The 24,084-nt window shown below is 39.6% G+C and overlaps 1 protein-coding gene across 2 annotated transcripts; it reads right to left on the reverse strand.

The window, feature by feature from the left end:
* Nucleotides 1–390: 390 nt before the first annotated feature.
* On the reverse strand, nucleotides 391–24,058 carry AFG3L2 (AFG3 like matrix AAA peptidase subunit 2). 2 transcript variants are annotated; one of them, XM_072327546.1, is made up of 17 exons: nucleotides 23,874–24,058; nucleotides 19,739–19,838; nucleotides 19,182–19,250; nucleotides 18,117–18,232; nucleotides 17,112–17,264; nucleotides 14,589–14,663; nucleotides 12,918–13,039; nucleotides 11,050–11,323; nucleotides 10,382–10,519; nucleotides 7,421–7,574; nucleotides 6,624–6,731; nucleotides 6,361–6,486; nucleotides 5,467–5,577; nucleotides 4,694–4,809; nucleotides 3,616–3,816; nucleotides 2,481–2,675; nucleotides 391–1,375 (listed from the first exon to the last, which is right to left on the reverse strand). In XM_072327546.1, the coding sequence occupies exons 1-17, from the start codon at nucleotides 23,988–23,990 to the stop codon at nucleotides 1,133–1,135; spliced, it is 2,418 nt and encodes an 805-aa protein (XP_072183647.1). In that variant the 5' UTR covers nucleotides 23,991–24,058; the 3' UTR covers nucleotides 391–1,132. The 2 variants fall into 2 exon arrangements, with proteins under 2 accessions (XP_072183647.1, XP_072183646.1); XM_072327545.1 differs by having other exon boundaries at nucleotides 12,918–13,042.
* Nucleotides 24,059–24,084: the final 26 nt, after the last annotated feature.

The raw sequence follows: 24,084 nt of genomic DNA on the forward strand, positions 1-24,084 counted from the left end.
TCTCATTCCTACTGAAAAATAAAGCAGATCCCAACCCACACCCTAACCAGATCACGCTCCCTCCCTTTTCCCAGCACAAGGAGACTGTCACTTATCTTTTGAACAGCCAAATTCTCCAACAAAGACTCCAAGCATACAGCAACTAAACCAACTTGTTCACTACGCTGAGACCACTGCATTAAACTAAGCAGAAAAAAATCGTTACCTTTAGGTTAATCAAGCCAGTATGGAAAGTGAGACAATCTGCTTTAGTACCTTTGGAGCAACTGCTGTTTCACAATGTGAGAGCGCAATTTTGCTACCCTAATTTACCAAAGATTTCAGCTCAGGAAGTTTTGTGCTAGACTGAATTATGGATCCAGAAACTGGCAAAAAGAAAGAAGAAACTCTGTTCAGAAAAGTACTGATTTTATTGAGTCAAACTGTATTTACACAACACATTCATATGTTCAATATCTTACAGAACTCTGTAAAAAACGTGACCAATAAAACTGCAGGAGCCAGTTCCAGACTGAACCAAGAACACACTGTAAGATATGGGCATCCAGTTTCACTGTCAATCTGAGCGTTCTTTGCAAACAATTCCTTTTAAAAATCAAAATGAAGGGTGAGCAGAAGAAGGATCAGCTCAAACAGCCGACATCTCCACAAAGCTTGTTACACTTTGCAAGACCAGACTTTTGGCCAAGCATTCAGCAATGCATTTTTCTATGATTCTTTTTGGAAACAAGTCACATACAGGTGTATTTCAGATCAATAATCAAAATACTTTATTGGTTTTCTTTTTAATAAGCCTACATACATTTGAATTAAAAACAAAAGACCAGTGCCATGAAGTTTGTGCATGAATCGGAGTTGTTTCAGCGTCTGGGAGGTTCAGTTCTGGCAATGCACTGCAGCTCAAATCCAATGTACGTTTCTTCAGCTGACAAATGAAAGATGATCTTTTACCGGTGAACTGATGATACCGCATACTGGGAGTAGGATATCTTTGTCTCTTCACAGGACACCACTCCGCCATCCATCTCTAATACAGTTTGGTTGAATAAATATTTGTTTGTTTTGGAAGTACAAACTAGGTGAGTTTATTTCTCTTCCAGAGTGCAAGTCAGCATCACCACACACTTTGCAGTTAAAATGGCATCCCTCCTTTGATCTGCCTAACAACCTCTTCATCTGCCGTCTCTTCTTTCTCTTTTTCACGCTTTTTGTTCCAGTCTTTCAGGCCTTCTGGCAGAGAAGTATCCTCATCCAAACTTCCCGTCCCCTCAACAAATTCTTCATAGGTGGACTTCTCTGCAAATGGTCTTGGGCCAAGCAAGTCTACCATATCACTTTTATCAAGCACTTCCTTCTCCAGTAGTCGTAGGGCAACCTGCAATAGCAGTAAGTCGTGTCACACAGTGCCACCACTTGTCTCTCTTCTTGCAAGAGTTTAAGGCAGTCTGGCCCAACATTAATTCAACACAGCTTCATTTGATAAACAGTGTGCTCAGAGTTTACTTAATACCTCATTTCCCTTTTGTCAGAATTTATGTAGCTTTTTTTTTTTTTTTCTTCAAGCCCTACTTAACAGGCAAAACGCTCTCCTATGGGCACTGCTACTGTTATTTGTTACTTTAGAACAGCAGTCTTTCACTGCTGCCAAAAGGTTCCTGATGCAGTATATTAAGCGATAGATCCAAATGAGCATACTATGCCAAGTGTTATAAGCTAGACAGAGCAGCATAAAATACTCATGTGTATATGTGTAGTTCATAACCTTCTTGGGTCACCGAGCATTCGGTAAAAACAGTGATCTCCTTTAGAATCATGACCTACTAAAACACCGTTTACCAAATCCATACAGAACTTTCTTCTTGTTAATAATAGATAAGTGCCCATCCTGGAAAGTGACCTTTTTGCTGTACTGGGCTTTCTGGTGTGGAGGAAAAGAATACGCACAAGGGTTGCCTCAACTACAGTAAGGCAGATCTCAAGCAGAAAGTGGGCACAGAAGGAAATAAAGCTCTTTTTCTGAATTTCAAAAATAATGTAGGTAAAGGAAATATTCCATACCTCCCTTCTTAGAACCTTTGTACTGAGTGTTTGGTATTGTGGGTTTTTTTTTTGGTGGGTTATTTGGTGATTGTTTTTTTTCCTGTGTGTGTAGTGGTGGATTTTTTGTTTTCACTCTTTGCTTCCCCCCCCCTCATCCCTTCATTCTGCTCTAGTACATCTACTTTAGAAGGTAGACAGTTCTCTCCAACTTTGCAAATGAATACCGAACATCTTACCAGAGAGATGTCAAAACATGCATTAGAACCTTGGGGTGTTCCAATACAAATATTTATGCTTGCTTATGGAAAGCTTGTGTCACACTCTAAAGATGACACTGAATAATTCCTGATGAAATGTGTTCGCACACTCGTTTTTGACCTATTCAGTTCAATTTGGCTTTTAGCTTACAAACTGGGGTCTGAACACATGGTAATACTCACCTTCTCTACTTCTGCTTTCTTCTCAGTCAGAAGAGATAATGTCCTTTCATAAGCAATATTAATAAGTGACCGAACTTCTTCATCTATCATTCTGGCAGTTGCCTCACTATAGGGTTTCTCTAATACCATGTCTCCTTGACGAGGGAGGTCAAAGGAAATCTGTCCAACTTTTTCATTCATACCAAACTGGACAATCTGAAAGTAAAGGAGAGATAGTGACATTTTAGGATATACTGATAATAATCTGGTAGGTGGAATTGAAATTAGGGAGCCATTAATCTGCTAAAGAGAAATTCCACAATCTTTTTTCAAGGTCCTACATCTTTCTGGAGGCAATATGCTTAATACAAATGTCAGTCTGTACTTATTGACTATTTTCTATTTCAAACTGAACAGGAGACGCTGAAAGCCAGATAAAAATTAGCACTGTTAAGGATTTCATTAAGCACTTAATTTCCAGAACTGAGAAAATAAGCAATCTACTAAAGACCAGCAAATGGCTGTGGTTTGGAAGTGGAAGATAAGGGCAATGTGTTGTGAAGGGGAAGTGGATCTCCTTTAAAACGCCTCTCTTACTCACCTTGAAAGCACCTTATTAAATGACAGCTTTTATGTTGATGCAGGAAGAGGAATAAGCATCTACACAGTACATAGCTACAGTCAGATGAGTCACTACATTCTTAACATTTCCTATCACTTACCTATGCTAAGTTAATATGGTACAAAATGTCTTAGCTGAGAGCAAACAGTGCCCAAGTACAAGGTTTTCTGGATTTATATACCTATGTAAATCCAAATTGGGTCTTCATACTGAGCAATTTTAGAACATGCATCAGAGAATCAGATACATGCACTAAACTAACTTTTTCAGTAGAGTTTCCACACGTATTTGAATGCAATGCAGCATGCATGTTTCTGCAGGTGGATGGAGAACAGCGATCAGCTCACTGAAAGACTACAATATGACACCTGAGTCATCAGCATCTCTATACAATGGCAGCATAATGTTTAGTCACAATCTTTTACTGAGATAGGCTTTTGACACATGTGATTAGATCATATCCTTTACAAACATTACTGTTAGGTGGTAGAAAAGGAAAACAGTAAGAAAAATAAGTATTACTTAAGCACGCACCTGAGCATATGCACTCTGTGTCACCTTCTTCAAGTCATCTTGAGCACCGGTTGTAATTCTTCCAAAGAAGATTTGCTCAGATACACGTCCACCCAGTGTCATGCACATTCTGTCAAGTAGTTGCTCTTTGGTATAAAGATACTGTTCTTTGGGTAAATACTGAGCATAACCCAGTCCTTTACCACGAGGGATAATAGACACCTACAATCAAAATTAACAGAATGCTAAAGAGAGTTCTAAAAAAGCCTTCTTTGGTTTGACTTAATTTAATAGCACAACCTACACCATACTCACCCTTCAACTTTAATTCAGACCTTATTTCCATTTACTGTTTGGCCCTCATTGTGATTTATCCTTAAAAGCCCTGGCTAGCTCTAAACTGGGATAACAACTACTAGAATATCTGGAAAAGAAAGGTGAGACCGCTGTAATACCTTTTGCAAAGACTGCATGGCATTTTTTAAACGTGTTAATTCAAATTCACAGTTCTTTTAGTGATACATACTGGGCTTTAAGTATTCCAGAACAGACACCACATTTCTCAATCAACAGAATTCCAAACAGACAACTTCCGTGTTTACTAATATTCCTCCTTTGAGCAGTAAATTGTAGATGAAAAATATTAAGCTTGAAAACTAGACCACATTAAAAACACAACATCATAGCAGGCTTAGGAGATTAGGTTGCTTTTTTCCCTTATCTGCAACTTGCCAAGCTATGCGAACTTTGATCAGCTTCTGGATGACTGTTTTTGTAGCTGTATTCCCTTCAGAGCTGTGCACCTGCACAATCTGCTACGATTAACCTAAACACTGCATCCGTACTAAGAGCCTCAGAGAAAAAGCAGCTTTCAAATCAGGCAGTCTCGTGGGAACATCAAGTCCCTCTCATTTTCCAAGGCCGTTTTCACTACAAACCCCATAACACCCAAGTCAGAAAACACTTAAGAAAGCTACACAGAGTGAAATAAATCAAAATACAACATTCACAAAGCCTTTTGTGAGATTACATATTGCAGTGTCCTCCCAGCATCGAGGGAAGACAAAACTACAACAGGGAAAAAAAGCGCTTCCTTTACCTTTAAGAGTGGGTCAGCATGTTCCAAAAACCATCCTGCAACTGCATGCCCTGCCTCATGATATGCTACTGTCTTTTTCTCCTCTGGTTGCAGAACTTGAGTTTTCTTTTCCAAACCTTTATAAAAGACATTTCATTAATCCTTTCAGGCATATCTTTCTCCACTGGAATCCCTTATTTCCATTTAGAAACACAGTCAGCAAGTTAGATGCCACATACATACTCTACTGACGAAATTAAATCTAAAACAGAACTAGCAACTTTTAGAAGTTTGTGTCTTTGAGGTTTTACAGTAACCCTGTCCCTTATTTGAAAGGGTTTTTGCTCAGGGATATGATTTAGCAGAGTGTTGTTAGAGTTAGGGTACTATGGTTAGGCTGCGGTTGGACTTGATGATCTTCAAGGTCTTTTCCAACCTGAGTAATTCTATGATTCTATGAAAGCTTAAGTTCTTAAGAATATTCAATTTTTTTTAATGCAAAACATTTGCTCTTTAAAAATCCAGTCATTTTCTATATTATTTAAGGCTAACAGCGATTAAAAGCATCGCTAAATCCTAACGACTATTCCTCCTGTCATTTTGAATAACTTAGAAAGTGTCTTGATTGAGCGTCTATTTCTGCTCCTTCTCCACTTCAGAAATCAGCAAAATAACCCAGCGACTTATTTTCTCAATCTTAAGTATGTTTAAGAGGGAAGAATGTGGCCTTTAAGAAGATTCAAAGGGTGGCCTCCATAAAAAGTGCTGATGAATGACTGACGCGATACACCTACCTCCAATCACTCTTTCAATTGCTTGCTCAAAATGCTTTTGGTTTATAGCATCTGAGAGATGCCGTGCAGCGATTAATGCAGCTTCGTTACAAACATTAGCAATATCAGCACCTAAAAGCAGGGAAGGTATAAGTTATTTATCATTCTCACCAATTTTCTTTGTCTAGCATAAAAATACGCTTATCTATGATTATGTCTCCACAGATTCTCATGCAGAATAGAATTAAAGGTAACGGCCTCCAAAATAATTCATTACACATACAGCATTGTTTGAGATAGATTGAAATACACACACTATGATGAGAAGTGTTAGGATTTTTCTCTTAGAAGAACAGAGCTTACAACCAGTGAGGTGCTGATTTGTACAACAGGGCACACTGCACCTGCTGTAAGCTCCGTCTGCAGCAAGCTGCACTGCGTTTAGTCTCATTTAGACTCAGAGAAACGACTTTCCTACATGTGGTTTGAGTACAGCTCAGATCCTGACATGAAAGGATTTATTCCAGAGACACACTGCTGGCTTCAAGCCATTCCCTTCTTGTTAGCATTATTTATGGTAATGCCACTGATAGTTTCAAAACAAGCAAAAAAAACCATCACTGCAGTTGCCAGAGATGTTGGCAATCAGATGTCAGAAAAAGTTTCATTAAAGACCACAGAGAGTGAAGAATTCATTATCAGTCAATACGGGTATCGATCAAATGGATTACGATAGAAGCCAAGAATGTACGTTTCCACATTCATATCTAATTCAACAAAAGGTCACAGTGCATTTTTCAGGGAGAAGATTCAACGTTCAGAAACTCAAATTCCCCCATAGAATTTTCATGAAAACTCCTAGCAAGCATTTTGTGTTGTTTCTGCAGAGCATGCTGGTAATTAAGAATTACCTACCTGAAAAACCAGGTGTTAGCGATGCGAGCTTTCTTGCGAGGTTATCTTTATCTAAGACTGTATCTAACTTCAGAGGTCTAAGGTGAACTTTGAAAATAGACGCTCTACCTTTTATATCTGGAGGGCCTTTAAAATTAAAGAAATACACATTTTTTACTTCTCACAAGTAAATCAGCGAGTATGGAGAATTTACATATGTAGATAGACAGTTATTTTGGTAGCATTCTACATAAGCAGAACTATAGTGATGCAAATAAACTTACCAATGTAGATCTGTCTGTCAAAGCGTCCTGGTCTCATTAAAGCAGGGTCTAAAATATCTGGCCTGTTAGTACCTGCCAGAATTACTACATTTGTGGTGGTATTAAAGCCTGTGGAAGAAGTACAATAAAAATCTGTGTAAAAGTAACATCCAAGAACAACAAACCAGCAAACTGTCGACTTTACAGGCCACATCAGTACTGACAGTTAGCAAAAATGACCTTAAATAGCTCCTTTTTCTAGAACACCGTCCAGCTTTTCACAAGTGAAAAATAGCCTTGGGCTCTGCTTTTCTGTAGTGCTGTATCAAAACTTACTTCAAAAGACAACAAAGGATTAAGTTCCAAGTAAACTGCAGAACCAACATGGTTAGCTGTATGTGCACATGCCTAAATATATTTTTAACAGAGTGCTAACACACTTATTTTTTGCTTATTCAACTTTGACAAAGTTATCAGATGCACAACAATTGTTCTTCTTCCTGAACAAATTCTGCTGCAGCCCGGTGTTTACTAAAACGAGTCACCATTACTCATTCTAGGAAGTAAGCATGTCTCACTTTAGGAAACGCTTGCTTCCTAATACAAATGCAATTTGTATTTAAAATGAACCCAGCTAACAGGTCTGAGAAGTGCACTAGTTCTTTCATTTGTGGTCCTCCCCCTACTGCCATCTGCACACTTACATCTTGCACCTAAAACTACAAACATTAACGCTGCAACCGATACAGTTGGCATGTAAGTCACTAAGGACTTACATTCTTGTCACTGCAATGCAAAAGTAGAAATTAAACATTTACCATCCATTTCTACTAGAAGCTGATTGAGCGTGTTCTCTTGTTCACTTTGTCCTCCAAAGTTGCCTCTTCCTCTCTTCCTTCCTACTGCATCTATTTCATCAATGAAGAGGATGCATGGGGCATTTTTACGAGCAAGAGAGAATAAGTCTCGAACCTGAATAGAAAAACAGAATACAAAAGTTAGCCACTGTCTGACAATGGTGCTGGGGCTGCTGAGACAGTGGAAGGCACAGCAGTAACAATACCATTATCACTGACTACTACAGTAAGAAGTACTATAGTAAGAATCACCCAGCCAGCTTCTAAAGCAATACTGCTACACCACAGCTGCTACTCAGAAAGAATCACTGATATGGAGGCCTCTTGACTGACAGTTTCTTTCTCAATCCATAAATTAAGAACATAAATAAAACAAAACACAAATAAAACAAGCCTTAAGAAATAATCACTTTCCCTGAATAATTATAGCTTTCATATCAACACTAAAATCCTACAAAGACTTAAAGCAGTCTCTCTTTCAGGCTCTTTTTTAATGCATAGTATGAGTAGAAATGCACATGAATAAGCATGCTCTGACATGGTAGTTCTTCAGATCAAGGAAATAAAATCTTTCAGGTTTTCCTGCAGTTAGGACAGAGCGCTGTCACTCCTACAGTGAGCTTAAGGCTCACTTCTAAGTGCATACTATTGCATTTTAACAATACTCTGTTCAAAAATACTGACTCTTAGTCACCCTGACTCTTCATTACATGGGCCAAGAAAACTGAATTCACCTCCAAGTATTTATTTCATAATTAACTTAACTTCTAGAAGTCAGTAAAGATGGCTAACACATGAGCAAATATCTATAATCAGTATCAGATATTCAAAGTGAACTCCCACCTTTTAGTCTGAAAGTGATTCAAAACTGAATGTCTATTTTTCAGGAGCAAGAGAATTAAAAAACCACAAAGGAACGAAGGCTCTTTTAACTTCAGCATCTCCTAATTTACCATAGATTTAGTATCACTGATAACTGTCTGATTTATCAAATTCATTTAAAATGAAACAAAACCACTCTCTCACAATGTACTGAATGGTAACCAGAAATTATCAACAGTGTTGAAACGCTTACAGCTGAAGCAACAGCTGTTATGTCAACAGATGTCACTTACTGCTAATAGGCAATAATTACACCTGCACAAGTCAAGACAAAAAGGTTAAGATACTTTGCTTTCAGGCTTTTCAGGTTTATGTTAACAGTTAATGACAATACAGCATGAGTACTATTAACATTTCTAGATACCTACCAGGAAACTGGAAAGTACAGATCTGCTTCTTTTGTTACTGTTTCTTAGTGAAGTCCTTCCCACCACAGGCTTTTTTCAGTTCCCACCCATCCTACTGAACATTATCACTATCTTCATATGGTAACTATGTTTGAAAGGTGTAAGTTTTTTTTAACCACCATGCTTTAATTTCCTACGTGTATTTCCTTTCTTTGTCTATACCCTTCCCCCATCCCAGCAGTACTATTTGACAATTTCCTTATATATTTTCAATTTCCCTCTGCATCCTCATTGGAACCTCCCTCCCAAACCAAATTCCACATTCAAACCTCTGAATGTCTCCTGTTCTCTCAGTTGCAAGCTCTATACCAACCAGTGTGCCTCCCACCCTCTTCCTTCTTCTCTTTACATTAGATCCAGAATTGCCTGCCTTCAATCATCTTCTCCCATCTGTATTACTGTAAGAAGTCCTTCAGAAGACCATCAGAAGATACTGAAGGTAGCAGGAGGCATATACTCAAACAGCTGTTACAAACTAAGGAACAAATTTGGGAAAGCTTTGGGAAAGCCTCAAATAAGTCCAGCCACGTGAAAATTGCAGTTTTTCAAGACTTTAGGGAACTTAATCAAAATTAACTTCCCTGTGAATTTTCACAGGGCATAAAACTGCATATTTCTGGTAAAGCGCATTCCCTGTAAAACTCAAATCAAGATCCTAAAGCAATTCCATTTCATGCTCAAGAACTGCAGCAAATAAATTTCAACTCAAATTCTCCAGAACAGTGTCAGCCTGAAAATATACTTTCCGAGGCTTATGACAAGATGGTTAAGAGTTTGGTGGAGGCATGAGCTAATTGGAATAGGGCATAACTTTGGACATTTTAGGGAGTCTTATTTTTCCAGCCTCACAATACATTTCCAGCAACTTATTTCTAGCACATATTTAACCAGCAGATCTGTGTGTCCTCCTTTCTTAGACACCAAAAGACTTCAAACTGAATGTCTGAAATACAGTAGAAAAAAAATAAACAACAAAATAAAATGGAAGTGCTGGAACAGAACTAACACTTTCCACTTGAAATAGCTCTTTAAAAATGTACTAAGGCAAAACATTAAAAATGTAAGACAATATATTTGGTTATTTAAATCACGTGATCTCCAGAAATTAAAGCACCATAATCCTTGGGTTCCTATTTCAATCAGAAGCTCATTTATGAGTCCCAAGACAACTATATTTAAGAGTTTGACACGACAAAGAAAACAAAGGTCTTCAGAGAAACATATGTGAATGACTTAGAGCAGAAAGAGACATCCACATAGCAGTGGCCAAACGAGGTATGTATTTCTGACCCAGCTAGTGTGTTTACTTTGGAGCAGCTCTCTTCAAGCTCTTGGTTCTGGTTTTCTTTCTTTTTTTTCCCCCCCACCAAGTCGCTGCAAAGAAGTACATCCTTAGGGCCCAGACAACCTCTCATCAGTACTTAACTCCATTTCTTCCTTTTATGAAAGTCATCTCTATGCTCCTTGTGTTTAGGCAAGCATCTAGTATCACTTATAGGGTAATCTGCATAGATTAAGTGACTTAAAGATAAAAAAGTTATTGAAGTCTGAATCTATCATCAAACTGCCCACCAACCTTGACAAAGACCCTTCAACAACCACCACAAATAAAACACCAAGGCCAAAGACTTACTCGAGCTGGACCCACACCAACAAACATCTCCAAGAACTCAGAGCCATTGACTGTGATAAATGGCACGTTGGCTTCTCCAGCGGTAGCTTTAGCTAGAAGTGTTTTTCCAGTACCTGGAGGACCAGTCAGAATTGCCCCCTGCAAAAAAAGCAGACATTTTCCTTATAAAAACAATACAACCATGAGATATCTTACTTAAAGATCTTCAAAGCCATCAGTCTAATGGTTTTCCCTCTACTGCAGTAAAAATGGTGCGAGAAAAGAGACTGAAATGTCATCTGTCATTTAAACCAGCATGAAGGAAAAAAAAATACCTACAGCATTGCCATGCTGACTCAGAAACACGGGCACAGCGATTTCTTCATCTAACAATTAAAAAAACCAGTGGCCTGCTGCCAGCTGGGCTGCCACTAAAGCAAAGTCAAAAAGCGATAGGCAATTCTATAACCATTACATACAACCATGGAAGACATGTATCCCGTGTATAATTTCTGGCTTGTACAAACAGATGAAATATTCTATCAAAAAATCTCCTGGCACTATAATTATTCTGTTGGCATTTAATGTCTATTACTTTCCCCCCCCCCAACTGTGAGAAGTTAGAAAGCACTGCCTGCATAAACATTCATGGTCCAGTTGAACCATCTCTTAAGTCATCACTTCATTACCTTTGGAATTTTTGCTCCCAGATCCTCATACTGCTTGGGATTTTTCAGAAAGTTAACAAACTCCATTATCTCTAATTTGGCCTCCTCACAGCCAGCTACGTCTTTGAATTTGACATCTATCTCGTCCTTTAGGACTTTGGCTGTGGTTTCACCAACACTGAAAAGTCCACCCATTCCACGCCCTCCTCGACCTAAGCCTGCAGGACCTCTTCTTAAGGTGTACAATAAAGAACCAATAATAAGGATTGTAGGCAGCAAACTCAGGAGAAACGACCTGTGGAGAAAAACAAAAAGCCAAACATTACAGAAATCCATTTCTGAGCACAGCATGTACAGGACATCGGTTTCATCATAAGCAAACCTAAATGAATTCAGAACTAGACTCTAGGGCTTGCAAAGATATCGCAAATGTAACTCTACAAGATGTTCACACTGGGAAATAAAATACATTTGAGAAGAAAAAAAGATATGGAATTACAGAAGTCAAACCAAGGAAAAAGCTTTTTCTAACTGTAATTAAGAGCTGGAGTTAATTTTTCATTGCTGTCCTCTCTTACCAACTGCTAGAAAACATAAATTGAAAGACTTTGAAGGTAACACATTCTTACTCTTGACGCTTAACACGCAACAGTTTTGTCCTTTTCTTCTTAAACCAACATCATCAAGTGACAGCAATAAATACACAGAGGAAAACTGCATTTTCTAGTAAAATGAAGCAGCTCATTTTACGTGCCACCCTTTAAAGACAAATTCACGGGTCTTGTAAGGAAATGGTTGTTTTTATCAAAGTCAGCTGTATTAGGTAACAAATGATCAGTACATGCTATACCTTCAAGCAAAAAACTCCCAAAAATATATACTCGCTTTTGTTCCCCTAGGTCCTTCTCAATTTCTGCATTTCCTTCTGTCAGTGTTTGTTTCTCTACCCCAAGGCTACAGCCTTGTTCTGATTGCTCAATTGCCCACCATCCCACACAGTCTGTCCTCCAACTTCCTAGCATGGCTCTATAAGAACTGAAAATCCTAATACTAAAACAGTTCTCGTTATTGAAGTATTGGAGCACTTCAGTTCTTTCTCTGGTAAAAACAGCTCACAAGACACTCTCTCAGCTCTCAGCAACAATAAAATCCTAAAGAGACAGCAGTACTACCGCAGCTTCTCACACAAGATTTTCATGCTCAGAATTCTAGGATGAAAAGGAAAAGTTGGATATTCACTACATTATGGAATTAAGCAGATTCTGAATCTGTGATGATACAGCTGCTGCTCAGCTACAGAAGATCAATAAAGAATACAAATCTTAAAGTACTGGAACCACTACTCCCTAATGGGTTAGCAACAACACCATATATCAGATGCGCTATTTTACTTAAACTTGGTGATTAAAAGCATGATACACCTTCTAGCTCCTGCAAACAGGCACAATAATGTAATACCCTTAATCACCAATACCTTGCCTTTTTGCAAGGCTTCTGTCAAGTTTACAGGCAGAAAATGATGTCTCACAACTCAGTCAACAGACTGTCATTCTATGCCATATTTTGTTCTCTCAGAAATCTCTGAGCACCATCTCTGGAGCATTACTGCTGCATCGTGCTGACTCCTCCTCGAGTCTAGGCCATTTGAAGGGTTTTAATGAGGGAAGGGCTAACTGTGAACAGAAATATGTATGTACTAGGATTTTTACACAATTAATGTACTGAACAGGTCCTCATACAGTTAACTTTCACAAATAAAATCAAGATGACTATTGTTCTGATAATACTGCCACCCAGTGTAAAACACGGTAAGTGTCTTACAACCCCACTGTAGAGACAATTTCTTATCAAGATACCTTAAAATCAAAAACAACAAACATGCTTCTTACCCATCACTCTCTGTTGAGTAGACTACAGGCAACCTGTTCTCCACTTCTATGCCCAGGTCTTGCTGCACAGTTTCAAGATTTCGTTCAAAAGTGTCCACACTACCGATATTAAACCAGACATACTGCTAAAAAAAGAGCAGAGATCACCACAAAGTGCCCTATCTCACCTCAGCTTCATTTTAAGCCAACTTCTAGTGCATACTCTAGTAAATCTCTGAACATAATCAGAACAAAACATCACTTTAAGTTGCCTTATAAAGTATGTAACCAATAGAAGATGCGTCTAATAAATCTAAGTCTTACCAACTTGGACTCTGTATTTGTTATTGCTTCTACAGAAACCACACATACAAGTTCCTGTGAACTTTAAGTTGACTGAAATTCTGACCCCTCCTCCATGAAAAAACGGAGGGAGAAATATTTAGAAGATAATAGATAAACAGGTATTTAAAAGAGAATTACACATAATCAGAATAAAACACAGCACTGAACCAGCAAGCACAGCAATCATACAACCTATTATTTCACAAGATCTCAGCCTTCCTGGTAAAGAAAAGCAATTATATACATTTGGAATCCATGTTAGCTTTAAAATTAATTGTATTCGCAAAAGACAATATGAAGTTATTATATACCTGAAAAATAATCCAGATTCTACTTTTAAACACAGATGACTGGGTCTGTTTCGTGAGAACCTCCCCTTTTTGCACCATGACCTGCCTGACTTGCCCCTACTTACTCTAATGTTGGAGAGAAAAATGTAACCCTAAGTATTAACTGATTGAGAAACTAAGGCAACGGATGGTATGTGGGCTAAAGAGTAGGTGGATAAATAAGTTGCACTGAAACCCACAGATGAAGTAATTGCTGCAGATTTCACCCTACCCTGGAGGGACCTGCAGACCTTGTTTCAGAAAGTCAATTAAAAAGCTCAAGAAAACCCTAAACAAACAACCTATCACCAATTAACGTAATGACAAAAAGCTTCTCTAAGCTTCTCTAAACAGTAAAAATATCATGACAATAAGAGTCAACCACCTGCACACTGAGAAGGTCTGAAGCTGGCAGAGACTGTGCTCAGAACAAAAGTTTGCATGTTTATGCATATGAGCTTTATGTTTATTTTTTCAGTGGGTCTCAGCCTCCAAGTATTATTCTTCAGAGAACCTTTACCTTCATCAGCCTATTCTTGGTTACATTACTAGGAGAACCCACCCACTGAAAAAAGTGCATTTAAGCTTAAGCTTGAAAGACCACAGTATCAAACAGAGAAAATTAAGTTTCCTTATACCTAACTATCTAAAAGCAATCTGGGACAGAAAAGATCCAAATGTATGTTTAAGACTGTAATATTCTTGAGCAGACAGAAAACCGTCATTAAAAATACAGAATCTTCAATAATTTCTCACTCCTTCTGTCTATATAGATATATAGACAGTATTAAGGGCATGGAGCAGGAAAAAGAACTATTTGGCATAGTTTGGAGATATCTATGGCAAAACGTAACACAGCAAAGTGAAAACTCCATGTAAAATAACGTAACAGTAAGGTAAAGAACATATTTTAGATTAAAAGACAATTCATGCTCTGAAGTTCTCTGCATCAATCTTTATCAAAAAAGCCTGCCTTGTTCTTGCTACAGTCTTATGTAAATGTATTAGAAACGTTTACCCATTCATGAGGAGACTTTCCTGGCACAAAGATCACTCTAACAAAGCGCTTGTTCACCACTTCCAGCCTGTCCACCTGTGGAAGGAAAGAACAAAACCTGTAACCTGTTAAGTCGACAAAATCTATCTACACTTCCATCACAGCTGCACATGCCAGATATGAACCTGTTCTTCAGTTTTCTAGTAAGAAAAAAAAAATAAAATCACAATGTAGATCAAGATGTTTCCACAAGATAAAATTTGTGTTACACAAATTATTTAGTTTTTAACTCTAAGATAAGCTAAACTTTCTAAGTAAACCATGCTGTTTCAGATGTATACAGCGAGTTCTACACTCCCGCATGCTTTTGTTTGGTAGCTTCATCTAAAAAAAGAAAATCTCAAACTAGTCTCAAACTGATCACATAGTAAAAGCTCCTCTCCGCTCCAAACTTACATACAAACCATGCTGTTAACTAAGACAGTACTCTCAATGAATTTCTTTCAGTGACAATTCAATTTAATTCCAGTGTAAGGAAGCAAGTATATAATTGGTAAACAATGAATGGTGGCACATCAGGAATGAGATAGAAAGGATGACCTCACACCCTTTCTTAAGGATGAAAAAAACCACCAAAGAACAAATCCGTACACCTTGGCCCAAACTAGAGGTAGAGTAAGTTAGTTAATACGTAACTATTTCAGAGGTGAAACATAAAAAGTGATAGGCCACATAATGCTAAACTCCTTCAGGAGCTTCCAAACTCAACAGAATGAGGGACAAGTTAATTCTGCTCTTACAATCGCTTCTGCTAACAGAAAAGACTTCCTGTACTACCACATTAAACATGGGAACATCCATAAGTTAACAAAAGAATTTCTTTAAGGTAACAAATCAGAAACTAAAAATCAAGAATCAAGCTGCAGGTTCACAGTTAAAAAAAATGTTAAGCTTTTTATTTTAGGCTGGAAAAAACACTGAATTCCTAGAGTCTTGTATCTGACAGTGTCTTAAAAGGTTACAATTGCTAAGGGAAATGAAAGAGTAGTTTAGTTCCATTTCTTCTGCCTCTTTCCATCCAATAAATGGTTTCAGCATTTGTTAGTTTTAAAACTATGGTTCTAAAGGTTGGGCCTGAGCTGTACACATTCTAGCAAGACTTTCCTGATGTTACTACATGTGAACATTTATGGTAAAACTCACACAAAATACAAGCTAAGAAGCCACTCAAGATCTGATCTGACTTCAGGAAGCAAGACTACCTGAGTGTCTTTGCTATAGACAGTGTGTAACACCAGTGCACTCATGTTTTCTCCACACTAACCTGGTCACTACTATGGAAACAGCTTTTGATGAGTACATTTTTAGCTTATTGGAATATCCAGACTATATCTTGCAGAGGCCTGAGAGACTTCATTTTATGCAACAAGCTACTTTCATAACGCTCTTCTGCAACCATGGTTCACACTTCATCAATTGTTACTGATAAACTTTACTCTTTTCTTTTTGTTTAAACTGAGCTGGTGCCTTAGCTGCTGTATAAGCACGACCAGCATGGCTCCATTCCACAAGGTGGACACATAGCTGCCAACTAAGAACAGAACTTCCAGATGCAGCCTGGGCAGAACAGCAGAGGCAAAAAGAGCAGCTCTGCATTGAGTGTTAAGACAAAGGAAAGGTAGGACAGAATCTCTTTAGCAGTTTATCACAGCAACAAAGGAAACTCAAAATCCCAGGTCTGGAACGCAGAGCAGGAAGCAAGCCTGTGTTTTTCTAACCTGCAGGAGAAGCTACATACATGGAAGTAAGAGAGCTTAGCATTTGTGGCTCATGAGGTGGAACGGGCCTCACTCAACACTCAAAATCCTGCACTTCAGGGCATTACCGACCTACTACTCCAAGTGTAGAAAGATGTCAAGTTAAACAGAGAGATAGTACACTGATGACAGAATTGATTGCTCCAGAAGTAGCTCTACGTAAGAAGGAAAGAAGTAAAAGGAGAAAGCAAGTAAATGAGACTATTTTATAATATGGTTAAGCCAATTCACTGCCTCTGAAAGGAATTCTTTCTTTTCCCACCCTCACCTTTCTGTTAGCACCACTGCTACTCAGATCCATGGTGATCTACTAATATAAGGAATGAAAAAGCAGAAGTCCTCCCACTCCCAGCAGGGGTGACAAAAGCATTTAGGGTTAAGAATAAGTTTCTCCTGAGGGTACCTGGCACATCTGCTTAAATCATTAAATCAACTATAATCCCACCCGGAAACACTGAAGGTACACTGCCTCTGAGCTAGGAGAAACACTAGCTGTTCAAATGAGAAGCTCTACTCTGAGTTGTCCATTCCCTCTGCTTTCTTGAACAGACACAAGCCTTCATACAACCAATTGGACATCAGACAGGGAACTGATGAAGATGAAAGCTAATTGCTTTCTCTTGAGCTAGTCCTCACTGCACAGCTACACAAATACAAACGTAAGCAGGGAGGCAGAAAGGAGCACCTTCAGCACACTGATCTGTCATTTTGATTCCTTACTACTCACCACTCCTTTAGAAAGGTAGTTATTAACAAAGTCTTTCCAGGTGATTTCTCTCCCAGGGACCCTGAAGAAGAAGTAATATACAACCATCGTCCAGAAAAATGAACTTCCCACTACGTACATACGGAACTCCCTGACATCCCAAGGAATGTCACCCTAGGGGGAGAAAGAAGCAAGTTTTAGAACATACAGTGCAGTAAGTAAATAACAACAGATTCCAGTATCTGAGTTATCTTCCCTGCATTCAAGGTTACCACAGAGAATGTCAATAAGGTAATATTTTGTCATATTAACATGCTTCAGTTGCTTCAGATATAACTGAGGAATGGCAAACTTAGTGGAAAAAAACACTGTTCCACAAACAGTAGCTGCACATTCTTCATTTATTAAGTACTTCAAAAGAAAGAGTTCTGTCATCTGTTATATGACCTTTCCCCTCCATTTTGATACAATTTCCCCCTCAGTATATACAAAGCCTACAAAAAACCAGAAAATGGGAGGAAGAAAAAATTTACGCACCTCAAGTAAAATCAGAACAATATTTTTACATTGTTAGATGCTATAATCTTCATGCTATAGCTAATGACAGTAAGCATATATTACCAAATTAAGCTTATGCAAGTGTTCCATCAAAGTCAGAATGGCTGACAGTGAACTTGTTTAGCTTGTTTAACAAGCACTGACATTTTCAGACAAAATACTTAAAAGCCTGAGGCTCCACTATAGAAATACAGAGTATGAGCAACCATATTCATATACCTTAACATTCCATTAAGGTTCCTGAACCAGTTAAAGAGTTGGATGCCTCTGAAGGTACATATAAACAAGCATTTATGAAAGGCAGTGAGTGGGAATGCCACCTAGAGCCGTTTACTATGAAATACAAGACACAGGAGGCCTAAGAAGTACTTAGGCAATCATAAAAATGTCCCTAGAAAGCAAAAAAAAGCACACCAGGTTACTTCAAGACAGTTAATATAAAAAAGAAAGATATTTTAAGGTCAAGACCTTCTGCAATCTGGTCCACCAGTTAGTATCTTCTTTCTTGCCACCTTTCTTCCCACCACTGCTGCCTCCTCCACTACCAGTCCCACTTGGCTGTCGGGCACCAGCTTGCTTTGCTTCTAAGGGAAAACAAAACAACAAAAAGCACATCTTTATATCTTATAGCAATCTCACTCTACTTTTATTTTAGCTTCAACATTAAAGAGGCCTGCAAAATGAATTAGTTTGATGCTTCAATAGAGGAAATGAAACTACATTTTTCCATAGAAAAAGAGACATCAACTGGCAGAACCATCCCTATCAAACCCTTTCTATCAGCAGTGGAGTCTGTTAATTGTATACCTGATGATACTTTGACACTGAGAATGGAAAAATGCCACAAATACATGACAAAGCACATTACGGAGATTGTGTGGAATGCATTTCTACTACACTAATCCAAGACATGCAAGATTATTCCCGGCTTAAAATACAACAAAACCAACACATGCAAAGAAATCCTCACTAACTCTAAGCAACACCACCTCTCAGGATTCACCTCCCCCGGTCATAATATGCTCTTGAAGTTCAGAGTTTATTGATACCACAGGCTGGAGTCCTGTTTAACACTCCAGAGACAAGCGCAGCACAGCACTACACTGCCACCACCAAGTCCTCTTTATACGTGCTTGCTTCTTAGCTGAAGAACTGGTTCTGGATTTCCACCCAGAATGACAGTTCTGGTTATTCCATTTAACAGAATCTAGCTTGGTCAAAGAAAAATTGAGAACTAAACACACAACATATCTGAATGCACAACCATATCAGCTAATAGGAAAAGAAGAATTTAAGGGCAAGCACTTCAACAAAAGAATGAGAGAAAATGAGCATTATTCCAGCAGATACACAGTACATGAAAGGAAAACAACATTTAAAAGAAAAGTCAATTTGTACTTTCAAACTAATCTGCTAGAAGAATATATTCCCTGGAAAATGAACAAAAAAGCCCAAACCCAACGTAAAGCTAGAATCTAACATGGCGAATAACATCTGAAAAACAGAAAACTGCAATCAAATGGCTATTTGTACCTTTTGTTTCTCCAGCCGAACCTTTATTTCCATTAGGTTTCTTCCCATTGGGAAAATATTTTTCAAATCCTATCAAGAGTTAGAAAGCAAATAATTATCTTTTAGCTTACAATTCTAACATTACATTTCAGTAGTCACAAGCTGAGAGTATACAACAGAAAATAAGAAGTAAGCAATACATTAACTGTAGAATATGGTTTTGTTCTTGTCCTTTTGCTGAAGAGCTCTATCAGGTTCCCAAAAATAAATCTCATACTATTGATACTGGAAAAACTCAGGTATATTTAATAGCTTAAAGCTGTCCTTTAAAGCAAAGACAGACAAGCTTAGTTCAACAGAAAATGGCGCTGCACAGTGTTAAGTTGAACAAACTGCAGTCAGCTCTGTTTATGGATAAAAGTACTATAAATCACTGCTCCACCTCAGGATTAATGGCTTAATTAATTAATGGATTAATTAATCAGAGAGCTTACTGCCCTGTACAAAATAAACCTAAGTGGCACACGAGCACTGTCCTCAGCAGCCTGCTTCACTCCAGTGATCAAAGTTGCAGTCACCTTTGGGAGGTTGTGAGAAGAGCCTTCTGCAAGCAGCAATAACACTTGCCAAGACCGTCCCTCTGTCAGTTGGAACACCACTGGAAACACTTTCACGAAGCTGAAAGAAGAAAAATAAATGTAAGCAGCAGGAACGAATGATGCACACAATGCTGAGGCACTCTGTGAAAGAACTGCAACCCTTTCCCTGTAGTTAAGATCTCCTCAGAACCAAAAGGAACACATCAGGCAATATCTATGTCCAGCTAAGAAACCAAAGCAGAGAGGAACGATGCTTCAAAGAGTAGACCCAAACCCCTGTGTAGGTACAGATCCACTTTAAACTACTGCAGCTTAAGCCAAGAAGACTGCCCACTGATATTTGCCATTTAAATGCAGTGAAGGAAGTATCCGCATTTTAAAAGAAAGCTTTAGAAATTGCAATAAAATACTTTAAAATGGAGTAGAGCGCAATGTTATCACACAGTTCAAGCTCCCTTTCTTCAAGGACATATTTTAGATAAAAGAAATCCAAGCTTTTAACCCCCATCTCCAAAAGAAATGTTCATATCAAGACTTCCCCACAGACCAAACACCATTAAGTTTCCTAATAAAAACTATTTCTGCTTCCATTTCCTTATATCCCAATGAGTGCTCAGACTCCTGTTATTTTGGATCAGAAGTTATTTATATGAGAATGAATAGAAAAAAAATAATCAGAGGAAGGTCCTGGAAACTTGAAAACTTGTGGTATTCAGACAAGACAGCAAATATCCATCTAGTCTAAAAAACCTGGGACTACATTTATGAAGTAAACCTCAATGTTAGGATCCCCATGTAACAACTGTTAAAATTGGAATATAATAGTTTAAAACAAAACCTATGCATTAAGACAAACACGAAAGGTACCGAATTCCACACCCAAATTACTCTAGGAACACTGGTATATTGTCAGTTCTGATTCTCCTCAAGTCTTCTGCATGGGAGCTTATTAACAGACCGAACCTACCGTGAGCAGTCATCTAGTTCCACCTGCTGGAACCAAGAAGAATGCCCAAATGTCTTTGTCGCTTGCTTTTGCGATAGACTATGGTAAAGAAGAATTCTTTGGCCACTTGATGAAGCCATTGCAAGTCCTTGAAAAAAAGTCTGATTCTGGAAATTCAGAAGGATATTTTGCATGTAACGCACGTACAGCACGGGTAGCCTGGAGAACAGCTTATCTAGAGAGCAGTTTCCAAGGTCAATACTCTATCACCTCCACCAGGAGCAATAGCATGCGTGCTCCTGGAAGAGGCTTTGGGACAACTGGGATGAAACTCTATGGGCAAAAAAATCACACAACTGAATGTCATGTCCAAAATAGTACAGAAGCCAGTATGTCGCTGGCCTCCTATAGCAACAAAGAATTTATTTATTTATTCCACAAGCTCAGATTGTTTCATCTGGATTGAATGTTTCTGGACACTCCAGTCTCATTAGAAATAAAAGGTAACTGCTTGTTTTAAATAAAAATCTGAGTAGGCCAGATCCAACTCTCTGGCGTGGTGGGGTCAGCATAGTCTTATTACAGCCTTAATTCACACTTTTATCAGTTTTCAAGTTAGAGAGGGAAGGAGGCAAGCAGAGGGAGGGAAGAAGTAGCTGACACAGCTTTGGGGGGCAGACCTCATGAATACAGCTGTTTTTTTGATGGACAGTCTCAACAGACCCTAAGATCTATGAGTAATAACTTGACAAGCAACAACACTTTATGTAGCATTGAGAGTTTTAAAGTTGATTTTGTGAGAAAAGGAAAGAACCAACTTCATGGCACATTCGGTACATCACCTGACTGACAGCACACTTTTATACTACCTACTGACTCATCAAAACCCATCCCCTGCAAACGCAGTTTCCTTTCACCATTTCATGCCAGAAAAGCAGAAGTTGGTAGAAGCACTCTGCAATGGCAATGACCAATTGGAGTGATTTTTGACAAGGTCAATCACCAAGATGAAAGCTGATCATATCGATTCTGATACAGGAGCTGTCCTCAAGCTGGCTGCCCCTGGAAATGCCACAGCAACCTCAGCAGACAGAATCACACCCACTTCCAAAGGACGGGGAGGGCAAACAGCACATGTTTTGACAGGATGTTTAAGTAGCACAGAGGCTGCTCTGGGAGGAAAGAGATGAAAGAACTGTCACAGCTGAGAAAAAGCATGCACACGCACCATAATATATGTGTATATATATATATATATATATATATTTCCAGGTAAACATGACATATTCAAGACAAGCAAGTTTGAAGCATACAGAAGTCAGTTTTACACCTGAAATACCTCAGAAGTGAAGTGAAAATGTTACTTGCTCCTGAGTAAAGCAAACACGGATCTGGAGCACCAAAGAAGGGCCTCCTCCACAACTCCAATCTTCAATAGAATATGTAATTTTTAAGAAAGCAGAGCTACTGACTTCACAGAAACACTGTGACCATAATCCATCTTTGTTTGCTTTACATCAAGGATACAAAAAGCAAGAACAGAAAATCCACACTTTAAGTTATGCAAATAAAGGAAGAAAAACACAGTAATTCAGGACAGTTACAAGTTTAAAGCTTTATCCATATACAAATTCCAATTTGTAGCTCTTATAAAAACAAAATGTGGTCAAAAGTTTTCTCCATTAACTAACCATGACTGAAATACTACATAAGAGCATACTGAAGAAAAGAAAGCAAGCTGGCTAAAAATCAATCAATCAATTTAATTTCAGGTAAGTCACTTGTCTTGCCAAAATACATTTGTTGTTATATCCTTGTTTTGCTACCTATACAAACACATGGATGCTAGAATGAGCATGAAGTTCTCCCCCTGGCTCCTTTCACAGAATCATAGCAATATTTAGGTTGGAAAAGACCACTAAGATCATCTAGTCCAAACATCAGTTCATCCTCACCATATCCAATAACCCACGTCCCTCAGTGCCACGTCCACACAGTTACTCCTAGAGAGTACGTTTCCTTTCTAGGGACAATGGGGCTATGCCCCAAGAAAAGTAATAATGACTGCAACACCTCCCTGGGCAGTCTGTGCCACTGCCTCACCACTTTCTCTTTGAACAAATTTTCCCTGATATCCAACTTGAATCTCTCCTGGAGCAACAAGAGGCCAATTCCTCTTGTCCTACAGCTAGTTACCTGGGAGAAGAGCCTGACTCCACCTCACCACAACCTCCCTTCTGGTTGTTGCAGAGAGCAATAAGGTTTCCCCTGAGCCTCCTCTTCTCCACAGTGAACAAACCCAGCTCCCTCAGCTGCTCCTCATAAGACCTGTGCTCCAGACCCCTCGCAGTTTCACTGCCCTTCTCTAGCCATGCTCCAGAACCTCAATATGTTTCTTGTAGATAGGGACCCAAAACCGAGCACAGCACTCAAGGTGCAGCCTCATCAATGCTGAGTACAGAGGGATGATCACCTCTCTGTTCTTATGCTATTTCTTCGCTCCATTCCAAATCAGAAGCCATTACACTCTACTGACTGTAACGAGAAGCAGTCTTCAGACAAAGCAGCAGCATTACTAGTTGTTTTTTGTGGTTTTGTTTTGTTTTTCCTCCCAACGATGCCCAAACACAGTGTCCACATTAAAACCAGAAACTCACTAATCGTTAGGACGAGCCACTGACACCCTGTGTGTGCTCCTCTCTGAGTTCCTCCTTTCCACACACACAACCCAGCACGCAAAGAGCTGCCGCAGCTCCCCCGCCTCAACCCAGCACCTTGTTTAAGCCATTGCTGACTCAGTCGCAGGAAAGCAACCTTTTCCCAAGCGCTCCCGCAGGCCTGGAGCTGGTTTCTCTGTGATGTCGGGGCCGAGGAGGGTAACGCCCGCCCTAAAACCGACGCCCGGCCAGCAGCACTCAGCGCTCACCACCCGCCTCAAGGTTCCCAACCCGCACCCGGTGTCAGCTCACCGTGCTGACCACACACACCCGCCGCTGAAGCCTCCCCAGGCCGCTCTCCGCCGAGGCCCGGCCACCGCTTCCGGCTCCGTCTTTACTGCCATTCCCCGGCCCCGCACCGCTCCGAGGGCCGCCACCAGACAAACGGGGGCCGCCTACCTCAGCCACCGACAGGCCCGCGCGCACGCAGAGCCCGCGGCCCGTCGCTCACCTGTGCCAGGCAGGGCCGCGGCGGCAGCAGGCCCCTCCCGCACAGCAGCTGTTGCAGCAGCACCCCGGGCAGCCGCCGCCCGCCGCCCAGCGCCAGCAGCAGGTAGCGCTGCGCCATGGCCGCCAACGGCCGTCCCGTGGCCGCCGCTCCGCCGTCACGCCGCCGCCCCGCCCCCGCGCGCTACGTCCGCCTCCCGGCGTCATCGCGTCAC

This window comes from Excalfactoria chinensis, chromosome 2 (genome assembly GCF_039878825.1).
Source record: "Excalfactoria chinensis isolate bCotChi1 chromosome 2, bCotChi1.hap2, whole genome shotgun sequence".
Taxonomy (NCBI): Eukaryota; Metazoa; Chordata; class Aves; order Galliformes; family Phasianidae; genus Excalfactoria; species Excalfactoria chinensis.